Source organism: Sciurus carolinensis, chromosome 13 (genome assembly GCF_902686445.1).
Source record: "Sciurus carolinensis chromosome 13, mSciCar1.2, whole genome shotgun sequence".
NCBI lineage: Eukaryota > Metazoa > Chordata > Mammalia > Rodentia > Sciuridae > Sciurus > Sciurus carolinensis.
This window is the reverse complement of record NC_062225.1, coordinates 4949138-4969681: the sequence shown is the minus strand read 5'-3', so window position 1 is coordinate 4969681 and position 20544 is coordinate 4949138. Positions and strand designations below refer to the sequence as shown.

General features: G+C 52.5%; 1 protein-coding gene across 1 annotated transcript in view; it reads left to right on the top strand.

Moving 5' to 3' along the window:
• Window positions 1–20544, top strand: part of Acoxl (acyl-CoA oxidase like) — a 296158-nt gene that overhangs the window by 15234 nt on the left and 260380 nt on the right. Inside the window, 4 exon segments of the mRNA XM_047522545.1 lie at window positions 4795–4906; window positions 5184–5270; window positions 6895–6967; window positions 10594–10726. Of these exon segments, the coding sequence (XP_047378501.1) occupies window positions 4795–4906; window positions 5184–5270; window positions 6895–6967; window positions 10594–10726 (405 nt within the window).

Below are 20544 nucleotides of genomic sequence, written 5' to 3'. Positions count from 1 at the left end.
ACACCTTCCAGGCACCCGCTGATTTAACCCCTTGGAACGACACCATGGGAACAGCAGCAAAGCCACGCTGTCCTTCCTGAGCAGCAGGTGGAGCACGCTCACAGCCGTCTGTGTTGGTTCTCTCTAGAGACTGCAGCATTCTCGGGGCTGGGCTTCCTTGTTGGGAGCCGGGGCCTCCATGTGGGCACAGGGGTTCCTCGATGCCCCTGGGGCGTGGTTCCAGGAGCCCCTGGGGAGGCCCAGATCCACAGACGTTCAAGTCCCTTCTAGAAACACTGCCGTATTGCATAGACCCACGAACGTCTTCCCGTGCAGTTTGGATCATCCCTAGAGTACTTATAATACCCAAGGCAACACAGACGCCATGTGGAGTTGTCAAACTGCATCATTTAGGGACAATAATAAGAAAAACGTCTGTAGATGTTCAGTAGAGACACAGTTAAAAATATTTTCAACCCATGGTTGGTAGAAGCCAAGGACGTGGAGCCCAGGGACAGGGAGGGCCGACAGTGTGGAGCAATGTTCTTACTGTCCACTGTGTCACCCTCCACGTGACCCCTGGAGGCGCCACAAGATGGTCTTCTTTTACTACATGTGAGGATCTCTGATATTTTCCCTTCTGTTTTGGTGTCCTCTCCCTTTCTTGTTCTCTCTTGTTCTTCCTTTCCCTTCTCTTCTCACTAATGAGATGAGTCTGTGGGTGCAGACTCTCTAAATCACTCTCTCTCCATCCTGGGTCACACCCTGCAGTGTGGAACTCTGCTCTGTAGACACCCCTCTTTAGCAACTGCTCACTTATTTCACCCTCTTATAGTTGCTCATTTGACACAGGGCGTTCCGAAGGACTCTGTACAGGGAGCAGTGCGTTTTGGAGTTCCTTCTAGAAGTGAGACTTCGTGCACCGGGTGCGCACAGCGTCTCCATCAGCCGGTTCTTCCCTTTTCCCTGAGTGTGTCTTTCTGAACCTGAATTTTTGTCCATACGTTTCCTGACCACAAATGCTACTTGGTTCTTTTGTTCTGGTGCTGGGGATCGAACCCAGGGGTGCTTTACCACTGAGCCACATCCGCAGCCCCCTTTACTCTTATTTAGAGACAGGGTCTCACTGAGGGCCTTGCTAAGTTGCTGAGGCCGGCCCTGAACCTGCAGTCCTCCTGCCTCAGCCTCCTGAGTCGCTGGGATTACAGGTGTGTGCCACCGCGCCTGCCCCACCCTTGATGCTGGAAAGTGGCCACCATGTGGAACGACATCCGGGCCATGGCTGTGTGGAGGGCGTTCTGCGTTCCCTCCCCTGTGTTCCTGCTCTGCAGTAGCCAGTGATGTCCAAGGTCGTGGGAGGAGCAGGAGCAAGTGCTGCCCCTCAGGGAGCATGTGGATGCCCAGTGCTGTGTCCAGCTGCCTCCGTGTGGCCTCTGTGTCCAGCTGCCTCCATGTGGCCTCTGTGTCCAGCTGCCTCCGTGTGGCCTCTGTGTCCAGCTGCCTCCATGTGGCCTCTGTGTCCAGCTGCCTTGTGGCCTCTGTGTCCAGTTGCCTCCATTTGGCCTGTGTCCAGCTGCCTCCATGTGGCCTGCTGCCTTGTGGCCTCTGTGTCCAGTTGCCTCTGTGTGGGCTCTGTGTCCAGTTGCCCCCGTGTGGGCTCTGTGTCTAGCTGCCTCCATGTGGGCTCTGTGTCCAGCTACCTGTGTTTGGGCTCCATGTCCAGCTGCCTCCGTGTGGCCTCTGTGTCCAGCTGCCTTGTGGCCTCTGTGTCCAGTTGCCTCCATTTGGCCTCTGTGTCCAGCTGCCTCCATGTGGCCTGCTGCCTTGTGGCCTTGTGTCCAGTTCTTCCGTGTGGCCTCCATGTCCAGCTGCCTCCGTGTGGCCTCTGTGTCCAGCTGCCTTCGTGGGGCCTTTGTGTCCAGCTGCCTCTGTGGGGCCTCTGTTTGCTCCTGGACGCGACCTCCAGTGGTTCCTGTTGGTGGAGCTTGTGCGTGGGATGCATGACACCAAGCAGTCTGGTCACTTTGTGTCAAACGTCCTACCACCCTGCAGACAGATGGTGGTGTCCCTCTGTCACAGATGGGGAAACTCAGGCTCACGGAGCTTAAGAAGCTGACTAAGGTCATGCGGTTAATGAGGGTCTCAGGTCCCTGGGGACTGGGCTTCATGGTGTGGCTCCTGCTGGCGACAGCTTGCTGACCTACATCCTTTGGGTTTGGGCCGACTTCTTCTTTCCCCAAGTTGTAGTAACGGGGTCACCTCACTCCCATTAATGGGGAGGAAAACACCCACAATCGTTGTTTATTTGTTTCTCCTTACAATCATGTTTTCCTACAAAAACAATTTCCTGCGTTGGTCCCTTTTTCCCCAGGCAGCATAGATGACTTTGCTGCCTGGTGACCTCGGCAGCCGTGGCTGTGTGACAGGCGAGTTGTGGAGTCGCAGTTACGATGGGGGGACGCTGGTGGACACTCGTCTCCCGTGGGACCAGAGCAGGCCCGTCACAGACTCACCACTGACCACCGGTGTGTCGGGGGGCTCTGCCTTTGTTGGGTCTCCTTCCTCTTCGTTTCCCTCCGGGGCGTGACAGCTCTCTCCTTCGGGTGACTCACCCCTGTGTTGGTTCTTTTGTTTTTATTTTATTTTTTTGCTGGAGAGTGGATTGGCTAGTGGTAAGGACCGTTTAGAGGTAAGAGAGAGTTTCGTTTTTATACTCGATGCTCACTAGCAAGAATAAACGAGGTTATGCGCTCTCTGCCCAGGCGGTTATTTTTGATTTCTTTTTCAGTGCTTGCAGCACCGACCCTCTTGCTGGCCTTCCACAGTCACACTAGCAACCGGCCGCACACATGGTGTGTGTTATTTAGATCCAGTTTTAACGCCAGCATTTTGGCTGATGTGAATTTTCCACATCAAGCATCTTGCAGAAGTGACAGACCTCCTTCCAGGGGTGTACCAGATGTTTATGGGGACGGGTGGCCTCCTGCCCCCCTCCCCGCCCTCCAGCCCTCTCTCTCGGCCAGGCCAGCGTCTCCTCGGCTCCTTCCCTTACTCCCCCGTGGGCCAGCACCCCGCACCGTGCAGTCTGCTCAGCCGCTGTTCTGGGGGTGCTGGCCTCATCTGCCTCCGCCTTGCCAGGACTCCTGGCCGGTCCGGTGAGACAAGGGCCGCCCAGAGGCTCCTCTTGAAAAGACTTGGCTTGTCCATTTATGTTCCTGAAAAGCCCTCGCGTGTGTCGACAGTTTCCCGTGCAGACGGATGTCAGAGATTGCTTCCTGAGGCCTCAAGGCTGCGTTTCTGGGCCCGAGGCAACGTGCAGGCTATGCACTTGATAATCTGGAATCTGAGATAATCTTTGTGTGATCAATAGCATGTTGATTTAGTTCCCTCACGTCTTCAGTATTGTCAGCCCCAATTAGATGTGCAGTGCCGCCCTCTGTCACTTCCCTGGGGCTCCCTGACCCATCGCAGGTGCCCTGTACCCAGAGCGGGCGGTGTGGCCCTCTCCTTGGCGAGAGATCCAGGGTAACCCCTGTGGTGAGCAAGGCTGGGGAGAGCCCAGGGCACAGGGTGGCATTTCCATGGGGGTCCCTTTTCAGGCTTCCAGAGAGTTGTAAGAAGACTGAGTTTTGAGCAGAGGCTGAAGACAAACCCCCGCCCCTTCTCCCTGCTTCTTCCTGGCCAGTGTTAGTTCCAGCCATGTTGGAGCCGGAATTGCGGGCCAGGTTATGGAGGCAGACGCCACGGCACGTTCGAAGGTTCTTTGCCTCAGCCTGGAGAGAGGCCCGTTGACGAGCGCTCCTGTTTTCCTGTTTTACGATCTTGGGTATCAGAAGCTTGTGGGCAACATTTGCTTATGATAGTCCTCGGCCAGGAACACGGCGGAGCAGGTTCTGAACCCATGTATCCAAAGGTTCTAATGAATGGTTCCTTTTTCATCAAAATAAAAATTGTCCAGGCTGCTATTCTACGAGAAGGTGGAACTGGGTCACGGTCGCCTGTTTGTCTAGTCTGCACCCGGCGCTCAGTTTTGGCTTCCAATTAGCTGGTTGGTTGCTGTTTAAACAAAGGCCGATATCAGGGACGGAGGGATGTTCAGGGCCTGTGAACAGGAGGGGACAGAGAACCAAGAGCTTGCCCAGAAGGGACAAGGACAAGATGAAGTGTGCAGGTGTGGACCCTGGGACAACCTGTCCAGGGCCCCAGATCACTGAATGTTCCCTTCTTTCATCTGGACCTCCTGGGTGGAGTTGGATTATTTTATTTAAAAGTAGAAAGCAGCCGGGCACGGTGGGCCATGCATGTCATCCCAGTGGCTGGTGAGGCTGAGGCAGGAGGATGCTGAGTTCAAAGCCAGCCTCAGCAACTAAGCAAGGCCCTGAGCAACTCAGCGAGACCCTGTCCCTAAATAAAATATGAAATAGGGCTGGGGATGTGGCTCAGTGATTGAGTGCCCCTGAGTTCAATCCTGATACCACCCCCCCCCCCAAAAAAAAGGTAGAAAGTAGTGTAGAGAGAGAGAGACGTTGATCGTTAAGGAGGGACCTTAGGCATTAAATCCAAGCAGGCTCAGCTTGATGTTATCAGGAAGAGGCCCGGAGGGAGCAGATGAACGAAACCTGGGCACCTGCTGTCCTGGGCGGACCACGCACTGAATGCTCGCCTCAGTGGGTCTGAGGTGCTGGCCTCGCCGGGCCGTGGCTGCCCAGTGGGGCCAGCTGACTGGGTCTGTGAGCTGCCCAGCGGGTCTGCTTCCACAGTCTCTGCACAGAGGAGCCACGTGAGGTGAGCGTGGTGGCCTTGCTTTCCCTGCAGGAGTTCCTCGTGCACACGCCGCGTGGCGACGCCCAGATGTTCATCGGCAACGCCATGAGTGGCGGCCACGCCGCTGTCTTCGCCCAGCTCATCATCGCCGGACGTTCTCAAGGTTGGTCACTGGCGTGGGAACCGGAGGGATCCGCTGGCTGTCCCTCTTTCCCAGTGCGTGTGTCACACGGAAAACCGGTCCTCGGGCTGCCTTCATCTTCAGTGCCGCCTCCTGGAGAGAAGCCCTGACCTTTCCACCGCGCTCCTTCCACGAGCAGAGCACGGTTGCAGCACTGAATGAATCTGGGGGTCAGAGGAGTTTCCCGGCGTTCCAGGGAGCGGGTAAGGCTTGGCTCACGTCCCGAGGGATTTCCCAAGGGTCTCTGTTGCCTCCTCAGGGCCCCACTGCTTCATCGTTCCTATCCGGGAGCAGGACGGAGGCTTGTGCCCGGGAGTGACGGCCGTGGATATGATGCACATGGAAGGTCAGTCCAGGGAAGGCAGAGCGGACTGCACGGGACTGCCTGGCCTCACCTCCTGGCTTCTCGAATGTCCTAGTAGCAAGGCTGCTGTGCCCGGGACGCTGTCCTTCTTCTCTGTCCCTTTTATACTTCGGTGCACAGGGGGCAGGCTTGGCTGGCTCGCTCTCTCTCTCCCTCTCCCTCTCCCTCTCTCCCTCTCTCCCTCCCCCTCTCCCTCTCTCCCTCCCTCTCTCCCTCTCTCCATCTCTCCCTCTCTCCATTTCTCTCTCTCTCTCTTTTCCCCCTCTCTCTCTCTCCCTCTCTCTCATGCCCCTTGGTCCCTGCTGTGGTGTTTATGTCCACAAGGCCCTTGGTGACGCTTGAGGACTGGCACAGAGCTTTGGTCTACTATGGCCAAGCAGGGGTTTCAGCACCCGCAATTCACCCTCTCACCATTCTGGAGACCAGAGGCCTGAGATCAAGGGCAGTGAGGGAAGGGTTGTTTATAGACACCGGCCGAGGGCTTCACAGTATGATGGGGGCACACAGCTCAGCCTTAACACTCAGTGAGACCACACTGTGCCCATGGCCGTCTTAGACCAAGGACCAGCCAAAGCCAAAGAAAGGAGTCTGAGAGCCAAGGAAACCAGGAGAGAAGCGGCTGGGGGCAGAGGCAGGGAGAAAGTCATTGTTTGGTGGAAGGACAGAGTCTCATCTCCAAGGTAGCAGAACCAGCCATTGCTGCAGAGGCAGGGATGAGCTGCAAGGGGTTTGCTAGAGATGTAAATGCAGCTCCCAGGGTGACTGGGCCCTGGCTGGCTCTGGCTCCTGGAAAGTGCCTCGGGCATCAAGTGTCACCGAGAGCACAGGGTAGGCTGAGCTCTTTTTTTTTTTTTTTTTTTTTTTGCGGTGCTGGGGATCGAACCCAGGGCCCTGTGCTTATAAGGCAAGCACTTTACCAACTGAGCTATCTCCCCAGCCCGTAGGCTGAGCTCTTAAGAAGTCACGCCAGATGTTGGAAACAATAGCCACTGTGGAAGGCCAGTCTGGTTTCCTGCTAAGCTCCAAAAGGTGCCGTGTCCTTGTCAAGGGGTGACGTTCTAAACAAATAAAGGCTTTTATGAAAACAGGAGATTTCCCCCCAGATTGAATCTCCCTACGTTGTTATGAACAATGTGTAGCCCTAGACTCTGACAACAGGTGCCATGAGGGATGGGTCAGGCAGACTTAGGACACTCCCTCTGTGTGTCCTTGTGGCCGCTTTCACCAGCTCACCCTGTGCACTGAGGACGAGGCTCTGGGGGGAGGAGCCCTGTGGTCCTGCATTCCGGGAGAGCAAGCTGGCCTGTCCTCTTGGCTTCCCATTCCCCTGTCACCTGGAACTCTCTCTTAGTGAATCACTGTTACTGCTGGGGAGGTCCTGGCGGGGACCTGCCCCAACCTGAGCCTCAGAACTGGCGTGCTGCACAGAAGGAAACGCACACTGTCCTTGGCACCTCTTTAGGAAACAAACAGACCACATCCTCACCCCTCACCCCAAGCACAAGAGCATCAGCAGTTCTGGAATAAAGGCCTAGGAAGGGGCAGGCCCATCACTGCTGAGACATAGATTTTCTCCATGTCTGCGTTTCGTTTCTCTTCCCTCTAGGTCTGCATGGTGTGGATAACGGGATTTTAATCTTCAACAAGGTTCGGATACCCCGGGAGAACCTGCTGGATAAGTGAGTAGTTTTCTCCCAGCGACTCTGCAGATGATCTTGTTCTTCTCCCCAGGGAGGCTTGGTGCTGGGTCTCACGGGCTGCAGGCCCAGGCTGTCTCCCCCACCTCCCTCAACTGACTGGAAAGGCCAAGAGGCAAATAGAAGGAAATTAAAATGTTCTAACTTGCTGTTGCTCAGACACAATGAGCGTCACACTCCAATGTATGTCTCTCTGGACTCTGGAGCACGTCAACGAATCTAAAGAGATATGGTAGAAAGGTCAGATTTTTACCAAATGAGGATGCTGGTTTTTTTTTTTTAAAGACATGTAATTTCCATTTAACATTATTTAACAAATATTTTTATGTAACAATAAACACACGCAGTCATAATTGTTTTCAACAGCATTATGTAAACTGTTCAATAAATGGCCTGTAAGTTATGCCATCCATCCCTTATTGCTGGGCACTTAGCTTGTTTCCATTTCTCCCCATTATAAAATGATGGGTGCTGTCCCATCCTCTGTGAGTGGTGAGAGTTAAGGGATTGTCCTTCCACTTGGGAGCTGATAAGACCACTGCCTCTTGGTGGGATGAGTTCAGGGTGCTCAGTGTCTTTTCCCAGTGTCTCACGGTGAGTTCAACAGTGAGGTGAAGGTTGCTTTCTCAGGTGTATTCCAGGATGGAGGTTCAGGGATTAATGATGCTTTCCCCCCCCCAGAGGCTAGACACACCCCTTACCTTGAACTTTCTCAGCAGCATTTTACTTGTAAAAGTCCTGAGCCACCATCACATTTGGGTTTCTGACAAAGCCAGCAGTCAGCGTGTGGATAAGCATCTGCCTCCCTGGCTTTCTGTGGATTTTCCTTGAACACGTTACTCCTTTTTGTGACCTGCTAGTTCTTGTCATCAGATAAATATGGCAGTGGATACAAAAGTTTAGGAAAATTGTATGGGAAACAAACTTAGAAGAACCAAATTGTTTGCTCCCCACTATGAACTGGTAGGAAATTGAATGGAGATAATTAAAGCATCTTTGCAGTTAGACTGGTGGACACCGAAGTCCCTCAGGTCCCCTCAGGGGCCACTGGTGTCCATGACAGCAGGTCTAAGGGCCACCACCATCCCCTGGAGATGTCTGTACATCTCCAAGCAATTGTCAGCACCACCCCATTCTGGAGGATGGGGGGAGGCAGGACCCCTGTCTCCACCACCCTAATGAGCTCTGAGGGGCTTGGCTGGTCCTCCAGAGGCTGGACAGTGCTGAGCACTCACCCAGCGCACCAGCGACTAGAGAGGCTGCTCATAAAAAGAAAAATGGCAGCGGGATACATTGTTGGTAGAAGATATGAGAATGTATAGAGTCTTTCTTTGATGAACAATACTTGATTAACATAATTTTGTAGGTACTTAAGATGCCCAAGCTGTGGCAGGGGTTTGTGGTTTGAGGCAGGAGCCCCACGTTTGGGATCCTGGTTCATCACTTGCCAAAAAGTGGGCCAGTAAATAGATGTGTGGAATCAGTACCATGCCTATCAAAACCCCAGCTGTCTTTTATTTTTGCAGAAATTGATAAATTGATTCTAAAATGCATAAGAAAATGTAAGAACCCAGATTAGCCAAAACAACCTTGATAAACAAAAACAAAGTAGGAGGACTCAACACTTAGGATGGGAAAACGTACTTCAGAGCTATAGTAATCAAGATCGGTATTTTGAACAATGGAATGAAGAGTCTAAAAATATGTCCTCACATTTATGGCCAATTAATATTCACCTAGGGTGCCAAAGCAATTTAATGAGGAGAGAATGGTCTTTCCAGCCACTGGTGCTGGGACAGCTGGGTACCCAGCTGCAAAAGCATGAGTCGGACCCCCACCTCACTCCATATTCAAGAGCTGACTCAAAATGATCACAGACATAAACGTAAGAGCTAAAACCACATGACTCTTAGAAGAGATGAGAGGTGTGAATTCTTGTGACCTTGGATTAGGGGAATGATTTATTACACGTGTCAGTGACAGCATAACTTGCCAAAAAAAAAAAAAAAAAAAGAAAAAGAAAAAGAAAAAGAAAAAGAAAGAAAATAGGTAAATCAGACTTTATCAAAATTGTGAAAAAAAAAAAAACTCTTGCATTCAAAGTGCACTATGAAGAAAGCGAAAACAATCTAGAGAATAGGAGAGCATATTTGTGGACTATTTCATAAGGACGTAGTATCTAGAATATAAAACCAACTATTGTAATCAAGTTATTGAATGGTAAATAACCTGATTAAAAAGCATGCAAACATTCGAAAGATATTTTTCAAAAAATACATATAAAGTACTAAGAATCACACGCAAAAATGCTCAACACCACTGTCAATGAACACCGTTCTGCACCGCCAGGAGGACTTTGGTAGAGACAAATGATACTAAGTGCTGGTGAGGATGTGGGGAAATAAAACCCTCACACCTGACTGGCAGTGATGTAATGTGTCATCGCAGGCTTGGAAAATCACTTGGCAGTTCCTCAATAGTTTGAAGCTATCAGTTGCCCCAGCAGTTCTACCCCTACATATACATAAAAGCATCATTAGCATGATACTCAAAACTAGCCATCTACACAAAAACTGTACACAAACATTTATAACATAATTATTCATCATATCCCCAAAGTGAAAACAACCCAAATATCCATCAATTTCTGAATGGATAAGCCAAATCTGATAAATACACACAATGAAATATTATTCAGCCATAAAAAGTAATGAAGTGCTACAACATACATGAACCTTGAAAACATGCTCAGGGAAAGAAGCCAGACACAAAGGCTGCATGTTATGAATCTGTCTATGTGAAATCTTGAGAATAGAAGACTGGAGAGAGAGAAAGTGGATCAAGGAATGCCAGGGGCTGAGGTGAAGAGCTGGGGACTGGTGCTGTTGGTACGGCGTTTCTTTCTAGGGGATAAAATGTTCTGGAATTGGATAGCAGTGTGGGTCGTACAACTTTGTGAATTCTCTGAGTCAAACACTGTAAAGGGGTGAGTTTTATGGGCTGTGAATCGTATCTCATACAAAAGCGGGCTGGTGTGTACCCTCGGGCTCTGGTATTGGTCTACCGATGGTGCTGTTCACACCTCTTTCTCGGGGCCATTGCTGAGCTGCAGGTGGGTGGTGGCTGGAGACCCACCCTATCTCTGTGGGTCAAGCCCTTCTCAGGCTGTCCTGGAGAGTCCCTCAGAGATGGGGATTCACGCAGACGGACTCGTATGACGTGGGTCTTTGCGCCTGGCTCTTTTCACTTAACGTGTTTTCAAGGTCCATCCGTATGGGAGCCACATCGGGAAGTTCATTTCCTTTTATGCCTGAAAATTCAGTTGTGTGCATGTACCATGCCTTATCCTTTCAGCAGCTGGTGGACATTCGGGGTCTCTCCGCTTCGGGGATATTATGAATGGCTATCCTACGAGTCCAGCCTTTCCTGGGGAGGTGCTTCCCCAGCTCACTCTGCTCTGGGTCTCGTGAGGGAGACTCCAGGGTGTGGAAATCTGTGCCCTTCCTGTGCGTAAGGGAGCCGCCCAGCTTCATTTCTCGTGCTGCCGAGCCTTCCTTTCTGGTTAAACCCACCTCTCTTTTCCATTCTGCTTCCCTGCCTTCCTGCAGGTTTGGTTCTGCGGCCCCAGATGGACGGTACCATTCACCTATTAAGAACAAGAGCGCGAGATTCACTGCGATGCTGGCAGCACTGACCCCTTCGAGATTAGCAGTGACCTTCCAAGCCATGAGTGCCATGAAGGTAGCTGGCTCTTTTTGATGGGCCTCACTGTTCATTCTCTGCTTACTCTGGGAATGGGTAACAACGTCAGGAGCCGAGCTTCCCGAGCCGCGGTGCTGTGATGTAGTCAGGGTTACTGGCTACGTTCTAGAGAGTGCCAGTTGGCCGCACAAGTCACATTCCTGCCTCCTCAAGACAGTAGCCCATCCATCCTGAGCTGCTTATCATGGTGGATGGAGCCTGGGCTCCGGCCACAGAGCCACCAAAGCTGATGTGAGGAGACTGGGTTGTTCAGGATGAGCACACCTGTTTCGATTGGTGTGGGCAAAGGCCAGGTTGTCTTAGCTGAGTTTGTGGGCGTGTAGATCTCAGGTGCCATTGGGGTGTGACATTCCCCATCATGGGTCGGAGTCCATGAGGCTAGACCTCCAGAAGCCACCTCTGCCTGCCTCCCCTCTCTCTTATGTATTGGTTTGGACAGAGCAGCAGGAGAGAAAAGTTCTGGAAGGCTCTTTCTCTCCTCCCGTGGACCTACACGGGTTCATGTGGAGGTCCTCCTGTCTCTTTGCATGAGGGGAAAGCCTGCTTTAACCTGCCCTGAGCGTGGGGAGGTTGGAAGAAAGGTGTGGCTTCTCCAGGAGTACGCACTTGTGGCTGGAATCCAGCTTTCCCACCAGGAGGGAGTGAATTCCATTCACGGGACTCCAGGCCTGACTTTGGTTCGTAGATGTCTGAACCACAGACAGTCTTTGTTTCCTTCTGCACCTGCCCACGCCCCTGCCTGACCCAGCCTCCCGTGCGGTGTGGCCGCCATGCTGTGAAGGACGGGGCCCACAGCCTGGCACCCTCCCGTGGCCCCCGTTCCGGGGCTTGTTTTGCAGGGGTTTTTGCCAGGGGCTCACCTGGGTGTTCTAAGGTCCCCAGGAACCATCTGACAAAGGAGGCCCCAGGAAAGCCTTGCGAGGAGGCACCAGAGACTGGGGAAAGCTGGTTCCTCAAGTCTGTAATGGGAACGCGGTCAGCCATCCTCAGGACCCCAGAAAGAGACCGGAGAGAAGGGCAGAGAGGCCCAGGGCGGCATCGCAGAGGAGACGGGATGAGAAGCCTGTTCGAGGCTTTCTGAGCCGTGACGTGGCGTCTGCACATCAACCCCTCTTGTGCCAACATCTCCTCCAGCCCTCAGACCAGCCTCTGAGCATCCCTGATGGGAATAGGGGCACAGGACAAGTGCATGTTGGGAGCTGCCACAAAGCCTGCTGGGAAACCCTAACCTGACAGGGAGGTGTGGGGACGGGTGTGAGGGTTCCACGCTGCCAGCAACCCTGCTAGTTCCCTGAGCTCTGAGTGGAGCCGCGTGCGGCATGGCCTGGGCGGTGAGACGGGCCGAGGGGGCGCCTTCCAGGAGAGCTGGTTTTCATTCTCACCAGACCTGGTGCGGTGCGGGGTGGTGGCCCCGGGAGAGGCCAGCGGGCGAGTCTTTGTTTTGTCTTTGTGGTACTGGGAATTGAACCCAGGGTGCTCTACAGCTGGCTACGTCCCCAGGCCTTTTTAATTTTTATTTTGAGACAAAGTCTTGCACGTTATTCAGGCTGACCTGCAGCCTGGGATCTTCCTGCTTTAGCCCGAGTCGTTGAGATCGCAGTGCTGGGTGGCGCCTGTTCTTGGCTGGCCTGAGCATCCTCAGGGGTCCAGCACCTGCCGACCTTGAGGGTCTTGAGGGCTGCGCGTGGACTGACTCCTTGTTGGGTGTCGGACGAGCATGCTTCCTTCCTGGCAACACACGACCGTGATCATGATCACCGTTCCGAAGTCAGAGAACCCTAGTCTCCAGTCTTATCCCACGTGTGACCCGCAGAGGGTTGTGGCAAGTCCGTGGTCCTCGCTAAGCCTCCGCGTCCTTGTCTCTAGGCGGGTCTCGTGCTGATGGTCAGGCAGGATGAAGGGACACATGTGCAGTGCCGTGCACAGCAGCTGCTCCGTAGCTCAGAGCCGACACTGACATCATGGTCACTGTTTCTGTTGCTGCTGTTACTGGGAAGGCAGGAGTTGGCAGTGGGAAAGGAATAAATGGACTTTCCCATGAACCACATCCTGGGCTTCCATCCTGGGCTCCGGGTAAGTCATTCTGAAATGTTTTGCAAAGATGTATGGAGTCCCTTTGATTCCTGGGTATCTAAAGCAAACCACAGTAACTCAGAATCACCACCTTCTCTGCCCATGTGGACCTTTCCTGTCAAAGGAATTGCTTAGTGTGTTAGTCAGCTTTCTGTTACTGTAAGAAAATACCTGAGATAATCAACTTACAAAGAGAAAAGGTTTATTTTGGCTCACAGTTTCAGAGCTTTCAGTTGATGGTTAGTTGGCCGATTGCTTTTGGACTTGTGGAAAGGCAGCACATCATGGATGGAGCATGTGTCAGAGGAGACTGATCAATTTTTGGTAGGCAAGGTGCAAAGAGAGAGACAGAAAGAGGTAGGGGTCCCGATATCCCCTTCAAGGACATGCCCACAATGACTTAAGGTCCTTCCACTAGGCCCCACCTACCCCTAGTGTCACAGGCTGGTGACCAAGCCTTTGGCATGTGGGCCTTGGTCGGCTGTTCAAGATCCAAACCATAGCACTGGGGCAGTGATTGGCAGGCTCAGACCCTGGGTGTCCCAGACCCTGCCATGTGGTCCTGCTGGAGAGTGACCCGGAGGTGTGACGTCACCCCGTGACCCTCGGTGAGGACGGCTCAGAGGCCTTCTTGGCAGCTGGTCCTCTCCTGTGGCTCAGCCCGTCCTGGATGCTTTCCCAGCTGAAACCCGAGATGGTCTGCGCCGTCCGCTCTTGCCAGCGAGTGGAAAAACGGGTCCTTTCTCTGCATTCATTCTTGATGTCTTAGAAACCTGTCACCGTGGCTCTCCAGTGACCTTCGCTCAAGGCCGAGCAGGCCTGGCCTTTCAGCCCTCGCCCAGATGTCCTCTTTCCCACAACCACCTCTCCTTGGCACGGCATGCCTCTGTCCTTCCGGAGTCCCCTCAAAGGCTTACTGTAACAGCCCTCCTCTCATGTGTGTCCCAAATGCCAGGCCAGATTAAGTGATTAGTGGGAACACACGGCGCAGGAAACTGAGATGATTGGCGGGGAGGGGCAACCCACAGGGGAGCCTGGGAGGCCTTTCTCAGGGAGGGAGGAAGCCCGGGGTGCGTCTGGGAGTTCGGAGGGCGGGGGATCAGGTTGAGGGGGCGAGAAGCGTCAAGGAGGTCCAGACTGCCCTTTCGGATGGATTCTGCACGGAGACAAGTATTTTAGCTCAAGACGAGCTGGTCCCTTTGTAAAGGCGTTCCCTACGGGAGACCCTCAGGGGCTGGGTCCCATCCCGGTGTCTGACTCAGCAGCTCTGGGTGGGGCTGGAGAGTCTGCATTGCCAGCAGGTTCCCTGGTGCTGCGGGCGGGTTCTGCACCTTGGGAACCCCTGCTCACAGCAGATGGGTGCAGTTGTGAATGCCTGCCACCATCCCAGCCACCTTGTCACCCTTGGTGCCCCCAGGACCTCAGATCAAGGGCCACGTTCTTCCCCCTCCCCGGCCCCTCTCCCTTGACTTCTGTCCTGCTGATCCATGGTCCCTCATCCCAGGCAGGGTGGCACGTGCTGCTCATTTACATGTGTGTCCCAGAGCTGCTGCAGCTGCCTCTCCATAAGGCCATGGCCTGTGTGTGGTCCCTCTGTCACCTGTTCCCAAGGCATCACAAACCTCTTGCCACCTTGATTTCAGTGACCACCAGCTAATGTTTGCAACAGCCACACTGAGGATAGGGTGTCAACATGAATTGGGGTGGGGCATGTCTTGGTGCAGCCCATAACACTCCGCCACCCCGTGTGCCCGTATCTGGAGATTGTGTGTGCAAGAGAGGTCACCAAGAAATGAGGTCTGGGGCAGGCTCCTGGTTTGGTAAGACTTGCATGGTGTCCATGAAGAAGAGACACTAGAGATCTCTGTCCCTGTGCACACAAGGAAAGGCCACATGAGGACAAAGTGAGAAGGTGGCCCTCTATAAGCCAGAAAGAGATCTTGCCAGAAACTAAGCTGCTGGCCCCCTGACCTTGGGTTTCTAGCCTCAAGACCTGTGAGAAAATGAATTTCTGCCATGGGAACCACTTGGTCTGGATCACACTGGGGCAGACTGACAGACTGCTAGAGGTCACAGGGTGGCCAGTGCCAGTCAGGGTAGGGAGACCTCCCAGTCGGTGGGAGCTGGGATCTTCCTTCTCACCTTGTCCCAGTGCCCAGGGCTGAGCCAGGCCAAGAGAAGTGCCCAGTGGAAAGCCCCCAGTTGGGTCTAGTGGGGCGGGGCTGGCACGGGCGAAAGCAGTCAGAAAGCTGCCCTCTCCAGACGCCCCAGGGAGGCACAGAGAACCAGCCTCTCTGGGCCTGCACCCTGCTCTGCATGACCTACAAAGGCCACCAAGCATCTCCACTTCTCTGAAAACAGCTTTGTAGGACTGAAGGGCCTTACTGTGGACCAGAGCCCACCCACACCCAGCCCTCAACACCGGTCCTGCCAGGATCCCAAGGACCGTGGACGCTCACATCGTCCAGCTCGGGCACAGCGCTGATTGAAGTCACGCCTGAGCTTGTGAGGGCGACAGATAGAATTTATAGCTCGTGCTCCCCGCTTGGCGGAAGCTGCTGAGAGCCGCGGTGATTTATGAGGCTGAGCGTGGGCTGGGGACCGTAGGTCCATGCCGCTCAGCCGTCCTGGGTTCCGTGAGGGGCCCTGGTCTTAGAGAAGGGTAGAGTGCCGGTGGTGAACTTCAAGTCCTAACTCATGCATACGCAAGAGGAGGCCGGTGTCAGGACTCCTGAGCCCAGGTGGTCAGTCACAGGCCAGGGAGGCCCTTCCACCCCTAGGAGAGCACGGGAGCAATCGCTCGGCCGGTGTCGCGTTGGCAGGCACGGCAGGGCGGGCTCCGAGCCCACCAGCGCTGTCCCGGGGTGGATGTTCTCACTGTGGTGTCTGCTGGCCTCGCGGCTGAGGCTGGTCAGCAGGCATCAGAGTGTGGCATCCAATCTGTCCTGATGGCTGTGCACCAGGTGCTGTGACACGTTCCCCCGAGATGAGGAGCACTCAGCTCCCTCAAATGAATAATTGTAAGTTTTATGGCCACCATTTCCAAACTATCAGGTTTTTGTATGTTTTCTTCTTGCTCTGAGGCCGTCTACTTTTATTTTTCCTGGAATGACCTCAGGTTCATTTCTTCTTATAACTTAGATAAATCTCATTCCTGTCGTTACTCACAGACTATGCAGTGGGGCAGGGATTGTGTCTTTTTATTCAGCCTCAGGGCAGGTCTCTTAGAGCATGTTGTGGAAATCCTTTTACTCCCTTTTCCACCCACCCACCCACCCATCCATGTCTCCATCCACGTCTCCATCCACCAACCCACCCACCCTCCTGTCATCCATCCATCCCTCCTTCCACTCATCCACCCAGCCATTCCATTACAAAGGCTCTGAACCCAAAGATCAGTGAATGTATGAGTCCGTAGTTAATGGGGGAGCTGAGGAATGTTCTAGAAAAGAGGAGTCACCTGCAGACACCACAGTTTAGACACCTCCACCTACCGGCCTGTAGGTAGGACAGGCCAGAGACGTGCCCCATCCGCCAGAGCCTGGCCTCTGCCAGTAGAGGGCAGAGTAGACAAGCCTCTGAGGTCTGGCACACACAAGGGGGCAGTGTGGGCTGCCTCCTGCGGGAACCCTCTGATCATGACCTCATGAGCGTGCGGGGTGTGGCGTCGTGGAGGGTGGAGCCAGGGCAGGCCCACTGCAGGTCCCGAGAGTGCGTGGTCCTGCACGCAGTGCATGCTCCTCAGGCTGCTGAGGCAGAGCTCGGGCGCTGGCTCACTGGCACTGGTGTGGCCTGGCAGGTCCTGGGCCTGTGTTTTCACAGAGCAGCCCCGAAGCTCGTGGGCCTGCCTCTCAGTCATCCCTGTGTGTTTTGAGGCAGGGCCACTCATCTCCTTCTGCTCAGGTGGTGGCCTCCCTTCAGGGTCCTCACACACAGATGTGCAGGGCAGAAGATCCAGATGGGCTCAGTTGTTGCAAAGGTTGGATGGAATGAGGGGCCCCTTCTCAGGTGTGGGAACTTTCCGCCATTGACCACCAGGGGGCGGCAAATACCAACTCGCTGCTCACGTTCCCTTGACATCCTCTGCCTACTTCCCCTGTGTCAGAAGCGGCTGGGATTTTGCTGTTGTCAGTTTATTTAGTGCCTCATCAGTTACAAGTGCTGCTTTTAAAAAAGTGAACAACGAAAGAACGGGGTGCACCAGCTGAGCAACCGTCAGGCTCAAGACCAAGATTGTAAATAAGATGTGGGGTTATTTTGATGAGTCTTCAGGGCAGAGTTTGACTCATAAATGTCTCTTAAGAAAACACGAGCTTGCAGCATTTTGGGTGGATGCGAAAATGGTTAAATATTTTTGTGGTGTTTCTATGGCAGCTGTTTACGTTTATAACAACTGAAATTTAAACATTTGTCTTTTAAAAATTTTATCTACTGCCCTTTCCCCCAAAGACCAAGGAGCTAGAGATAAGTACAACCAGAGAGAAGCGGCACGGTGGCAGGCGTACCTGAAAGGATGCTTGAAGGGTTTCCCTTTGGAGCTCCCTTCATTCTGAGCGTGGGGCCACTGCCCTCCTCTTAGCCCTGTGGAAGTGCATGACCTGGAGCAGGGGTGTGCCCTCCAGAGACCAGGGGCGGATCCAGGTAACAGGAAACCACAGCTGGGGGTGGGCTCCAGGATCACACTGGTAGGAGGGGAAAGGCGGTGGCGGAGTAGTGAGGACACCCCCCACAAGGAGATGTCACCCAGGGATAGCAGGGAATGGTTTTTGGTTGGAAGGGACCTCAGAGATCAGAGTCCAGTGTCTTTTTCTGTGGGGAGGCCGGGAATGGAACTCAAGGCCTCTCACGTGCAAAGCGCATGCTCTGCCACTAAGCTGCACCCCAGCCTGGCTGTGGGTCTCAGAGGAACGGTTCTAAGTGAGGCTGGTGGGTCTCTGCCGAGCAGCCTGGAGTTGGCATCCACCCCGTGCCTTGCGAGTAGGTATCTGGGTCACGCTCGCAGATAGGCAGCCTGGGAGCACGAGGCTGGCAGGGGTTTCCCTGAGCTGAAGGAAAGTCCTTGGGCATTCCTCCGTGTTTGACGTGGCCAGAGAAGGTTAGATGCGTGTGACTGTGCAGCATCACAAGGAGCAGCGTTCCCTCTGACTGAGTCAGCAGAGGCTCTGGGACCCCCATGTCCGGAGGCCCAGGCGGTAGTCATGGCGACTGTGGGGAGGCCCTGCGATCTGCCCCTGAGTGCTCGGCCCGTGTCCTGCTGAGGAGGGGGCTGGCCGTCCAGCCCTAGCAGCCTGCCCTCCTGGGATGGTGGAAAGGGGCTGGGCTGCAGCCGAGAGGAGCCTCATCATCCCGTGGAGGCCAGGAAGCTGCCTCTGGGGAGCACCGTCCGCACTGCCTGCAAGGTCGGCTCTGGGTGGTCTGTGGCTGGCCCACTGTCCTTAGCAGCTTTTCTGCCTGAAACTTGATTTCCCACCGAGGATGTGTGCTTGCGAAGGTCACTGTCCCTCTCCTTCACTCCATGCCCGTGTCCCTTCCTCTCGTAGATCACGTATCGAGTGCTTCCGGTTAAGGGACAATGTTTTAAGCATTTCACACCTAATCACCCATTCAGCCATCTCTGCTCCTGGGAGAGCAGATTCCCATTTCGCAGATAAGAAAACAGAGACAGAGGGAGGTAATGTCAGCCCCGAGTTCCACAGGGCTCATGCTCCAGCAGCTGGCACTAGGGTCCAGCCCTTGGCCAGCACCACGATGGCTTCTGCAGTCCTCGGGCTGGAGGTGTGTGAGGGTCGGGCATGCGTCCTGCTCACGGGGGCTTCTGGGCCTCCTTGGCGCTCAGTTCCTTTGCGTTGGTCAACTGAACCAGACCAAGCATTCTTAAAGCTCGGTGTCCACGCTGAAAAACATGGGGATTTCACCCAAACTGGGGTTTGGCAGAAGCCTAATGGTTAGTGGCTGGGCTAGAATCCAGGCCTCCTTCCCCACTGGGACTTGGGACCTGATTTAGGTTTTAGTGGCACTGCCAGCTCTGCCTGGTGTCTGTCCGTCACGCGGTCTTGAGCATCTCTGGGCTAACGGCAGCAGGAGCCGGGAGGCAGGTTGTCCAACCTTTGCATTGATGTTCTTATGGGGAAAAGGACTGTCTCTGATGGACATTCCTTGAGTGTATCTATGGGAATATTTTTTTTTTTCCAGCTCATTCCCATGGAATGATTTTGAATATCTTGCTCTACTACAATGAAATTTAACAAGCCAAAGTTCACACTGGATTAGATAATTTTTTAAGGAGTAAAGCGGTCCATTTAAATTTAATCCACAAAGCCCTTAAATTCTCTGAGAAGCAGATGGTCAGCGGATGTGGATGTGACTGTGTTCTGCATTTCTTGATTTATTCACTTGAGACATTCCTGCATCTCCGCTATGACGGATGAAAGTTTAGTCACGTAACGTCCCACCCTCCACTCTTGTTTCTCTTTTTTCCCCTTTACAGTTTTTGATGTTTATATTATTATTTTTAATTCTCCCAAGAACTACCTGGGTAGTTATAAGTATCCTGAAACCTCTGTTTCCCATCCTAACAACTTCATTTCTTGACTTGATCCGCTTCCCACTTCTGTCTGTTGATCCATTCACTTGTATATTGTACAGACTGAAGGAATTAAAAAAAATTTCTGTGACCATCATCTAGCTTTGGGACCTTTGATTACATTATTAGGGTCGATGTTGTTCACTGTAGAGTCATGTAGTATGAGAGGCTCTTATTTCCTCTCTACACATCAAGTGTCAAAACACCTTTACAATTTTGAAGAACAACACTATTCCTAGCTTCTAGGTCAAATGGAATCACTTTTCTTATGCTCTGCAGATTACTCAAAATCATGTCATGTTTTTGTTTGCTTGGTATTTAGATAATTGTATTTTTGTAAGACTTTTGGCTTCTCCTGGAGTTTTAAATTGCCTTTTTTTTTTTCTTCTTGGGAGAAAAAATGTCTTCATCAGCATAGCAATATTGTGTTCCAGCTTCTGACTCTTTTTGTATGGAATTCATCTGTTATTCTCCTTGAAGATCTATTGGTGCCCACTGATTTCTTATTTTAATCTTGACTAATTATATTTAACCTGATCTATAGCAATCATCACTTAATTATTTTTCTTTTGCAAGATTTCTTAAAGTAGTTTGACTTTCTAAATCCCCTTTTATCTTTCTGGTTTTTTTTTTTCTTCTGGTTTTATTGTAATATATACACAAGTAATATCTTTTGGAAGGGTGTATAGATGATAATGTTTTGATTCCTTATATATCTGAAATGTTCTGTATTTTGCCTTCACATTTGATTGATAATTTAGCTGAGACCTCCAAGTTGAAAATAATTTTCTTTAAGGGTGTTGCTTCATTGTCTTCTTGTATCAAGTCTGCTCATGAAAAATCCTGTGTTCCTCTGTTGTTACTTGAACATTATCTCTGCAAGCTATTTGCCTTATGTGTATTTGAATTTCTCAATACTGTTCCTAGATCTCACTTTTTGCTTGTCCTACTTAACTCTTTCTATGATTGTTATTATTATTGCTTATGGTTATACATAAGAGTTGGGCTCATCCTGACAAACTCATACATGCATTTCATATATGAATTTCGGTTTGTGATCCCCCCTTTCCCTCCTGTCCTCTCTCCCCTCTCCCATTCCCCTTTCTAAACTAGACTTCCTTTCACTTCTCTGTTAATTTGT